The following is an 11417-nucleotide window of genomic DNA, read 5'->3' as shown; positions in this document are numbered from 1 at the left end:
TGTTGATGGTGTTTATGGGCCCTCACAAAAGTTTCCTTTTCGGACAGTTGACATATTTTCTTTTAGCTCTGCTACATGACTATTTGATATTTCCATATTTCTTTAGACACCAAAAAAAACTGAGAATAGAAAAGAGCAACACACCCACAGGACTTCCCCCGTATTGATAAATGATTGTGATGGATTTTTATTGCTCAGGGCAGGCCCTTCTTCTGGGCGGTGTGGAGGTGGTCGACTGCCATCCTACAGGATTTGGTCCATGGATCTAGGAGAGGGCTTGGGCTTGGGCTTGGGTTTGAGTTTGGGTTTGGGCCACATGTATGACACGCTGTTGGCCGCCTGCTTATCAACAGTTTAGCGGCTTGTGTGCCTGACAGGTGAATAAAAGCAGCTGTCAACACTTTTTTATCCCTGTCTGTGTTGTCCCGTAGCTGTAGTCCTCTCTCTGTGTGTGTGTGTGTGCGTGTGTGTGTGTTCGTGGATTGTTGGTAACTGAAAGTCCATTAATATTGATATAAAATGTATTGATTTTCCCTTTTTGTTTTCCTTCCTTTTTAGCCGGCAACTGAGTAGGGAAATGATTGAGGCAGGACATCATGCCTGCCTCATGTGTGTGTCTGTGGATCAGAAGATTAATGTTTCTGCTTGTCTGTTCTGGGGGGGGATTTTCCAACCCAATTCCTGAATAAGTTGTCTGAGAATATCTCTTGAATCGAGTCCTGGATATACCACAAATGCTGACAATTAGCTTTTGGCAATTTTCTGGTCAGAGACAGAGACGAAAAGCACTTGGGCATTGATTTGCCTTTTTGGTAAGCTTATTAAATATAAATTGCTTGGCCATCCATCAAATGTACAGACAGACAGACTGCAGGACTGAAAGGAGGAGAAGGAGTAAAAGGGAGTCCGAGAAAGAGCAAACGAGCCAAAGAAGCAAAAGGAAAGACACACGGGCATTGATGGAGAAATTGGCTAAGTCCGAATGCATTTTACGGTCACAAAATCAATTCAATGGCTCCATTTAAGGCATTTGGGGCGTGGCCACTGCACTTTACACTCCACCACTCATTCCTTCTGCTTTTCGGAGCCATACAAAATTTTATGTATAATTTATTGATACACTCAGCTGGCAATAAAAATTGATGGCAGAAACACATTTGCACACGCAACGACGGACCGGCAGAATGGCAGAAGGAGGATTGGGCTTCGCGGGGAGTTGGCCATAATTTTTCATTTCATTGTTTTTGGAAGGGGGGGAGGGGGACAACAGTCGTGGGAAAATACGCGCCGGCGGATAAACCAAAACAAAAAGCAGCCCAAAAGTAGCAAAAGGCAATAACCAGCAGAATAAAAGAAGAAAAGCGAAGAAAAATTCCAGAAAATCCCTGACGGAAAGGGAAGCGAATTTTTGTGATATTTATTTGCAGACAGAGAAAAAAAGAGCACTACGGAAAAGCGACAAAAAAGAAGAGCAGTTCAGAAGAATGAGAAAAAAGAGCACTACGGAGGAGAGAAAAAAGAAGGACCAAAATCACTTCGGAGGAGCAGAAAAAAAATATGTGGTACAACTGAGAAGAAGAGAACTGCAATAAAATCAAGCAGACAAAACAGACGGAAATGAAAGCACAAAAATAATGTCCCCGGCAGGAAAATGGGCGAACAAAAAAGGAAAGTGAAAAGTTCTCGCCCGAAGAGAAAACTAAAACCAGAAACCAAAGGCACAGCGCACAACGCACAACACTGTTGATTTTATTTTTATTGCCATAATTTATATATGCGCACAGATCCGTTCCGTTAAGAAGAGCAGAGCGTGGAAAGTGGAAAAAAGTGGGGCATATACGTACATTAAGCCACAAGCTAAGGATAGGGGCCATGGATTTATACCACACTTTAAGGCAAATGAACATCCAACTTCTCTTCTTTTTTTTTTTGTGCAGCTGCAAATCATTTTTAAATGCTAACAAATTTCCAGCAAAAGTTATGAAAAGTGTAGAGAAAAAAAAGGCAAAGCAAAGCACAGCAAAATGGAAAATAAATCAATCTTACACTCAAAAGTCGGTCGCAAAGAGAGGGGGAGAGGGAGAAAGACAGAGTTAGAGAGAGGGAAATTCAATAAAGTTTAAGAATGCTGAGAATATTATAGCATACCTATGGGCGCTAACTGCAGGCTGCAGGCTGCAGCTACAGCTGCTCTGTCTGTGCGTCTGTATGTCTGTGTGTGTGGCCAAGTTCTTTCTATACTATACAAATAGCCAAGTTGTACTGAGAATTTTACAGAATTTTTAATGGCTTCCCCTCAAGCATACCCAACACCCCACCCCCTTCCCCATCCCTTCTTTTATTCTCATTTCCCCCCTTAAAGTTTTCACTTTCTTACTCCAGTTTTCAGCGATGCCTTCGCCTTTGCCTTGGCTTCCACTCGCACATTGTGCCGTGCCGTTCTGTGGCATTGCCTGATCATTTACAATTCCACATTTTGCAGCACTCTGTGAATTATGCTTTCCATGTTTGGCTTTTACCCAGTTTTTCTTATTTTTCTTGGTGGTTTCTACTTGGGTTTCCGCTACGCTAGCACGGCGATGCCCCCATTTGGGGCGACAGCCGTAAGTACGCTAATAGCTTCTTATGACAGCAATGAGGGAAAATCATGCGAAAATTCAATTTTATGTCTTACTTCCAGGGAAATGACTGAGCAGATGAATGGGCGGGCTGCCACACGAAATGCCATTGAATGAAAGGATGGCCATGGCCTAAGATCAAACCGAAGTGCTTCACTTAATTGATTCTGTATCGAAAAATAGTATCTGCATTTAATTAAATCCCAATGGTGGAAGAAATTCTGGTTTAAATTCTGTCTGCCACCACAAAGGATTCAATTTGTATGAAAATGCCAGCATAAATAGTATTTATTTTTTGTTTCTTCACTTCAGTGTGCATGTCCTTCAGAGATATGTGGATGTCAGAGACACGAGTGTGTGCTTACCGATCAACGACAGCCACAGGGACACAGAGACAGGGAGACTGCAAAAAATTTGAAATTGTAAGCTTTTGGGGCAGACCATTGCCACACATTTAATAAAACTCTTTCAGGTGGGCATCAGCCATCCATTCCCAACGGATGCGGCAAGTGTGTGGAATTGTTTTGACATCAAGTGCCGCAGAACTTCCAACAATTGCAACAAATTAAAGGACAGGGGAAATTGAATCTCTACCGTTGTCCTGTTGTCCGCGTGTGTTAACAAAACCACTTTATGCAGTTCATTGAAATCATTTTGCTCACCCTTTATTTTCACAGTTTTTTCTGCTGCTCCTTCAGAGCAATTACCAGGACGTGGACACACGCACACACAGATCATAATTGTTGTCGCTGGCAGTTGTAAATTTGTAAATTGCTTCACAGAAGAAGGAGGGGGATGAGGAACAGAAGGATGAGGATGAGGATGAGTGGGCGAAGGCCTCTGAGGTAGATATATCCAGGGGCATGGGGTGGCAACATCTGTTCCAGCCAGGCACTCATTCATTTTTAATGTATGCAACTGCAATTGAGCCCCCAAGCTGAAGAGCAAATGTCGCGCTACTTTTCCATGCCACACAGCACCACCCATCACCCACTTATCGTATGGCATTGGCGGCATTGGTGGCAGTGGCGGATGCGGCTGCTACTGCTTCAGCCTTTGATATTGCTTGCACAAGCGGATATTGAGATATTGAGCCATTGAGTCGCTAATTGGCGATGTCTTCCCTGGGGGCATTGATGTACGCATTTCTTTCAATTTTAGTCTTAAATTTCAGAGAAAACTCACCAATTGTCATGCAGAGTATCCCGCCAAGGAGCAGCTGCGTCAACTGTGGCCCATGGACGGACCAGGGCCCCGTTTCGAGGGTATGCATTTTGCTGCGACTTCGACGATTCCTCCAGAGGCGCATGCCGTTCAGCGGCAGAGTCAACACACTCGTATGGGGGGGAGTAGTCTCCTGGGGACGGGGGCAAAAATGTTCACTTACGCGGAAATAATGCACAGCTCGGCACTTTCACAGGCGGATGGCGGCGGATGTGGTTGTTGGTGGAGAGCAGAAGGCAGCCCGGGCCGCACCAGAGATATGTGAACGCATTTAACACCTCTGCCCGCGAGATGCGGAGTATATATACTGCTGAAACAGCGGAACAGCGCCGGGCAACGCGGCGTATACGCAACGGGCATAAACAGCAGAGATTTCACTCGAGAATTTCGCCAACGTTCACAAATTTCACCTTCGACTGAGCTCCGCTGACAGTTTGTCAAATAATAGTTTCGCTCTCGTGCTCTTTTCTTTGTTTTATTTTTATATATTTTTTGATATTTGCGGACGGTTTGGCGTGGGGTTTCCCTGTTGTTTTATGGGCAATTTGATGGCGCTAGTTTTTATTTAATATTTCTTTTCGTTGTTCATTTCGACAGGCAGTTTGCATCTAATGTGATTTCTCCTCTTTGGGCCATAAATAAACGCTGGCTCTTGGCCATGTTATGGGGCTGCTCCACCGCCGCGAAAAGCAACATCTGTCTCTTCTCTAGGTTTCGGGGTTTATCTGGAATGAAACAAAAGGCAATCGAGGGTTTTTAATGTGTCTGTTAATAGAGAATCGATTTATTTTCGTCGATTGCTAAATGCCAAGTGATTTACTATTCCAATCTCTCCTTACTCTTTGTGTGTGTGTGTGTGTGTGTGTATGGAGAGAGAGAAAGGGCCCTCCAGCACACACATGTGCATTGTTATTGTAGATAATTGCTTTTGGCCGGGTTCGAAATTCGTGTTTAGTTTTGCGCTCAATTAATTATCTCAAGTTTCGCCATTTGCCGGCTTAGTTGGCCGGGAATCGGCATTGGCCCCAGGGCCGAATGGTCCTGCAATTTGTATTCAATGCGGCAAATTACTCCTTCTACCGGCACCCCCGTGAAACATCTCCAATACTTGTCAATTAATTAGGCAAAACGCCACCCCAGTGGCACAGGACACAGATTTCAATTAGTAATCTCTTGAGTGTTTGGAACAAGGCTTTAAAAGGGTTTTCCTCCCCCACTTTAATAAGTTTTCCCTGCACCTTTCTAGTCTTCGAACCCAATTCAATAGCTATTTTAACTTCAAATTGGTCGCGATCTTCTCTTGAAGAACTTTCCCCCTCTATGCATCTTTCACTTCTGATTTACTTGGGTAATTTTTCATAGAATTTTTTGTCCGTGTCGGCAGCAGCTGGCGCCGCCAAAGTGGCACACGACTGACGCTCTCTCTTTCGCCCAAAAGAGGGGAGCAGAAAAGCACAAAAAAAGACAAACACAAATTTATCTTCATAATTTTCCACACGTTACTGGCAACTCATCTGCATAAGCACGCACACTCACATGTGTGTGTGTGTATGTATGGCGCATGCAACGCTGCAAAACTGTCACCGAAAGTGAAAGGCGGAGGCAGTAATGCCTGAAAGTACACTCCGGGCCCCCTACCGAATGTAGGCCACTGGCAGCACTGGCAGAATGTTGACTTTAACGTGGCCCTCGCTTTTCGAAAATTTATGCAGCTGACGGGCTACTCACAACGAGAAAGATAGAGAGAGAGAGTGAGTGAGAGAGAGACAGAGGGAGAGGGAGAGGAAAAAGAGGCAGGCAGCATCCAAACTGGCAGCCGTTTTAAAGGCTTAGAGCAGCAGCAGGCTGCATCTTGTTGAAGGGTCCGGATCCGACTGGTGTGCTTTCACAATATTTTTTTTGGTTTGCTGTAAGCCTCGGGCGTTGAAAGATTTATGCCAGTAGAACCTCCAAAAAAGAGAACCCAGAAGAATGGAGGGGTCCCTTCGGGGCCTTGTAATTAAAAAGTTTGTCTAAACAATTCTCTAATTAAATATTATTCGTCTGGAATTGCTGTTTGAAAACACACAGTTTTCGTTTCGCTTCGGTTTTGTTCTGCTTTCATGTGAATATTAATGACTTGACATTTTAGAGGGAGGTGAAACTTTCAGTGGGGGTTGGGCAGGAACTTGCCCACAAATGTTGCTCAATTTTCGGTTGGTGCTGCCATTAAAAGCAGGCTCTCCTCAACCCTTTAATGGCTTAATGACGAAACCACCAAGTACATAGTTGAGCGACCAAATTGAGCAGCACTCACTTATTCCAGGCGACTGGAGCTGGAGTCGACTACTTTACAGAGAGACAGAGACAGAAATGCAGAGAGAGAGCGAGAGAGAGAGAGAGAGTTGAAGAGGTGTTGTAGCATCCCATAGTAATGTAAATTAAATGGCATTTGAATATTTATTTGGTACAAGCCAGCAGGAGTTTATTTGTCATCTCATTACCCATTGATCGGGTGCTCCTACAGCATTCAATTATTGTAATTGCCTGGAGGGGGATTTAATTTCATTTCATTTTACTTTGTAAAAGTAAAAAACTCAGTTCCCCTCAATTCAATTTCGAGACTAGACTGATACTTATACAAAGTAGTTTACACCATTTACTAGAGGACTAACTATGTATGAAAACTAAATTTGCTACAGCTTGTGGCACTACATCATTCTTTCCGCTGTTTCCCAGATAGTCAGCCCAGCCAGCCAGCCTTAGTCAGCCATCCATCCATCCTGGGGGTCTCGGGGGAAATTTATCTAAATGTTGTTTCAAAACTTCAACTTGTGCGCCGCTCCCCACTGCCTTTGTCTCTGCCTCATGGCGCTGTTTAGTTCCCTTTCTCTGTCTCTGGCTGTGGATTTTTTTCGCACTCTCTCTGAATCAGTTTTTGGTCCTGGGTACCGGGGATTGGCCTCTCCTCGAAGTTGACACAACTAAAGACATTACACAACAGATTACGTATACGTATACGCTATACGTTGTACGAGAAGGGGTGGGCTCAAGGCAGAGGCTGAGGGGCAGAGAGAATTTTCCCATTAAAGTGTGCTGCTGCTGCTGTACAACAAATTTTTATGGTATTGCCTAGATGGTGTGTGCGTGTGCGGGGCATACCCATTCCCTCTAGCCGCCTCTTTTCGAGCCCTGAATTAATGTCTGTTGCCCCCAGCAGGCGGCGGCGGCAGCCCCTTTCATTTGCTGAAGTCCTGGCCCCCGAGATGTTTATCTTAACATCTATAAAAACATCTACTACATCTGGATGTATGTGTGTGTGAGCCATGTTCATGCGATGTCCATGCCCCTGGCACGTGCAGCTCTCATCATGATGTAGTCTAGTCAAAATAGTCTTTCCACCCCCCGCTCCACCCTTCGTCATCACTCCGTCACTCCGATTTCTGGTAGTTTCTCAGTCTGTCAGCGGGCTCCGTGTGGAGTGGCGTTGAGTGGAGGCTTCACTGTTGCTTTTAAAAGCTTAAGCTGGAGCTGGAGCACACAAAAACACTTTCGCCACATTCTTAATGAATGCTTCTGCTGCTGATGCCACAAGATTCTGCCCGCCCCAAAATGTATGCTACACTTCTGTGTTTAAGCTGTGGAAATGTATTTCTTCAGTTGGTAGATTGATTCCTGGGCATAACTATTGCTCAACTAAGTTATATATTTCCCATTGAAAATGTATAACCAATCTTGGAGAGCAGAAAAGCAAATCAGAGCTCTTCATTTCTTCGGTTTATAGCTTTTTTACACCCACATAGAACATACTCTGTCTTCGGCCATCGAAAGTAATTTTGTTTTGCTTTGTTTTGAAGCAAAAAATAATATCTGCAGGGTCGGTCACTCGAGCACATAGATGGCCAAGGGGATACCCAAGTGGAAACGGAAACTATTACACCGGGCAGCAGCCGAAAAAAGTCTATAAAAGCAAATGTTGCCTCCTCCAACGCCTTGGCGGGCCCCTCGGACTAGGCCACAGGGCCCCAGCACGGCTGGCCCACAACAAATAGCGGAAAATAAAGTCGGCCATAAAAATCACAGGTTTATATACCATTTTCTGTAGCACGAACGGCCGGACAGTTGCTGCTGCAGCAGCAACAGCAGCAGTTTTCGTTCCACATCAGAGTTCAAAAATTGTTGTTGGGAAGCACTTTAAACAGCAATTGAGTGGCGGCCCCATGCCCGGATACCCGAAAAGGAAAGCAGTGAAAAACTTGCCAAAATTTGTGAGAGAAAGCACACGATTACGTCAGCATCAGACGTTTGGCAGCGTGTCACTTGCCAGCAGTAGCGCGTACAATGGCAAGTTAATCGGGAAAAGTGGAAAAGACAGTTCAAAGTTTAATCTTCAATTGAAAACTTTCGACATTGCGCTCCACAACGATTAAGTGAGCTCCCAAAACGATCAACTGGAACCAAAACAAACTTATAAATAAACCCAAATTACTCGTAGATGTGTAGGATATTTGGTGAATATTTCCTGGAAATTGGTGGCTTTCTTGGCGGCCCACAGTGCCAGGCGCGTGGCTCCTTTGATGGCACATCATAAATCAGAAGACACTCTCCTTTGGCCCACACACGAGGCTGCCATAAACTTTGATCTGTTAATAAATTGCATACACTTAATCATCTCTCAGGTAGCTACCAAAAGTTTTGCCCAGCCAATTTATATACAGGGGGTATATCTGTATAAGTTTCCCAGAAATATTCTCAGTCATTTATTCATATGCCAATCTGTGCAAAACTTAAGCAAACAGAGTTCGCAGCTTAGAAATATTACTGGGAGGCTGACTAAAAATTTAATTTATGGCTCAGGCTGACAGATTACTCATACGCATCGTGTGTGCGTTTGAGTATCCCCACCCCTAGCACTTTGAGTGCATTATGGCAAGTGAATCTACACTTGTTTTTGGGGCCAACCATCCTGCCATGCCGCCGAAGGCCCCAATGCAATTAACACATACACCCAAGCCACTTAGCGAGAAAGCGAGGCTCTCATGAGAGTGTGAGAGAGGTAATCGCTGCAGCGCACTGTGGGTAAAATTTTGCCCCAAATTGGAGATCCACTTAAATGCAACATCAGCCCGACCATCGCCATCGGATGGGTGGTTGGGTCTGCGTCAAAGTAAACCCACCAGCAAATTAGGTAAACTAATCAATGCAAGTGCATTTGTTCTCTTCTCTGTGTGTGTCGTGTGTGGCGTGTGTGTATGATGTCGGGGAGGATTTTCCAGGTGGTTCGATGTCAATTTTTGCTACACTTTGCACATTACTTTGCTCATTTCTCTCTTGCTCTCTGTCTGTATGTGTGTGTGTGTGTGTGTGTGTGTGTTGCATGCAGCTTAAGCTTTATTTGCTTGTGTGGGCCACCGCATGAAACAAAGGCAAATATAGATCAACAATGCACACTGTGTGCTGATGCTGCAAATTTTCGCATTAATAAATCTTTTGTTTGGCTAATAAATTTCTTAACAGCACACGTTTCAACCATTTTCTTCCGGCTCAGCTTTCCCTTTTCTCCCTTTTCCTCACTTGTTTAATTTATGTGTGTTTCTGTTTGCCTGGCAGTCGACCATAGATTCATCCGTTCATTTCCAGCTGCCAGTCGTCGGTGGGAGTCTTGTGTGTGGCTCCAATTTAAGTTCAAGGTTTAACCGTAGTGATTAGGGTGCGGTGTAATCTAATCAAGCAAATTCCATTGACTAAGATTCTAATTGACTAAGAAGAGCAACAGGAAATTTACATAAAGATCTGTAGGGAAAAACACAGCTCGTAGCACAGAGCTCGTATCGATGTGGCGGCGGACAGAAGTTCAATCATGTAAATGAGTATGTCACACAGGTTAGAATCCCACGAAGGAGTACTTGGCTGTCAGGCTTTGGTGTGCCCTTGACCTCACATGGAGGACATGTGTCAACCAGTGGACGCCTTTTTCGGGGGGTCGGTGGGTCGCATATGCCATATAAAATATTTAATAAGCTTCGACCTTTCCTAATGACACACTTACACATATATACGACGGTATATATAGAGATTCGTGTGCATGTGTGCCTTGTCGATCTCAATTTTGTGCGTTAGAGGCCCAACAAGCAAATCAATTGGCCAGCCAGCAGCCAAGGGCACAAACCAAATCCCAATCGAAATTCATGTCAATTTTTGGGGGCTGAGCGCTTGTGTGTGTGTGTATGTGTATGTATCTATGTGCGTCATATATATTTTTGAATATTTTATGACAAAACCAAACTCGTTGTCAATGCTGTTTAGGCCTTTTGTCAGAAACCCTCGACGTACCTTCTCTACAGACCCTTTTTCCTTCCGTTTTTTGTAGAAAATAAAAGTTTAGCTTTTCACACGTGCCACACACCATACACCACACCCTGCCCCTTGCCTTTTCGTGCCACACAAGCTGTCAACTCTTTACACAAATTATTAAAACATTTTCCCACGAGTGTCAACACTTTCGCCGCTTCGTCAGCTGGTCCGCCAGGGACCATGCCCCTGCCGCATAGACACGAGACGTAGGGGCACAAACCGCAATGAGAGCTCTTTAATATTTAAGGAAACTTGAAAAATGCAAAAGACAAAGGGATAAGCAGCAGCAACAGGAAAGAGGAGCAGCAGCAGCAGCAGCACCAGTGACAGCAATGGCAGCAGGGGCAGTGGCAGTGGCAGTGGCAGCAACAACGGCAGGGTCTTCCACACAAAAGTTCAACCGTTTCGCGGTTAAGTGTGACAATATTTTTTGTTCCCCAAGTGTCAAAGGGGCGACAAGGGGCTTCCCAGGGTGGTTAAATCTTTTCTGTCGATGGGTTAGCGACAGTGTAATGGAGCCAGGGCGGAGGATTAAGGATGGGGTGAGGTGGCTGGGGGTGGCTGGGGGCCCATAATAAGAGTTAAAGACTGCCAAAAGCAGGCCGGAAGGTCGCTCAACTGTGTTGTGTGTGGGTGGCCATGTGTATGGATGCCTCTTTCTTCGCCAGTACATGCTCTTCTGTGTGAGAGTGCCACTCTCTTTCTGTGTGCTTGTGTGTGTGTAAGTATGTCTGTGTATTTAGGTCGCTCCTGGGGGCAGACAGCTTCATTAAGATAAACCAATAGCTGCTAAATTGTTAACATTAGGCATACATAATGAATTACACAGCCAGCGAGCAGGGCCTAGCTTTCTCTCTCCCTCTCTCTTTTGGCCTGCAAAATTTAAGTTGCTTACAGCCAGAAGATTTAGTAATTCAGCCAGGGTCCTGTGCCCCGGGATCCTGTGTCCCAGCCCCAGCCCTTAGACCTGGTTATCTATGTGCTCGGGGGCGGCCTTCCTTTTTCTGGGAATGGAGCGCTGCTCTGGCTCCACTGTTTAGTCATTCGTTTCGCTTGTTAACAGGAGACACAGCAGACAGGAGGCATTTCCCCCACTTGCCGCACCACCACAAACCTTTTTGGGTGGCTCTCATGACTGGCATATCCTTTGGCAGGCAGGCTGCTCCTTTTCGCTCCTTTTGCTTCAGGTATTCATAATTTAATACCAACTCGGCGTCATTTCGCATCGTTTAGCTCAATTTT

The 11417-nt window shown here is 45.0% G+C and overlaps 1 protein-coding gene across 1 annotated transcript in view; it reads right to left on the bottom strand.

The window, feature by feature from the left end:
- dpr11 (defective proboscis extension response 11) overlaps positions 1 to 11417 on the bottom strand; it is a 65341-nt gene that overhangs the window by 34057 nt on the left and 19867 nt on the right. Inside the window, exon 2 of the mRNA XM_002137656.4 lies at positions 3804 to 4567. Coding sequence (XP_002137692.3) covers positions 3804 to 3927 — 124 coding nt within the window. The 5' untranslated portion in view covers positions 3928 to 4567. The remainder of the gene's footprint in view (positions 1 to 3803; positions 4568 to 11417) is intronic.

Source organism: Drosophila pseudoobscura, chromosome 2, assembly GCF_009870125.1.
Source record: "Drosophila pseudoobscura strain MV-25-SWS-2005 chromosome 2, UCI_Dpse_MV25, whole genome shotgun sequence".
In the NCBI taxonomy this organism is placed as follows: Eukaryota; Metazoa; Arthropoda; class Insecta; order Diptera; family Drosophilidae; genus Drosophila; species Drosophila pseudoobscura.
This window is presented reverse-complemented; position numbering and strand designations above follow the sequence as displayed.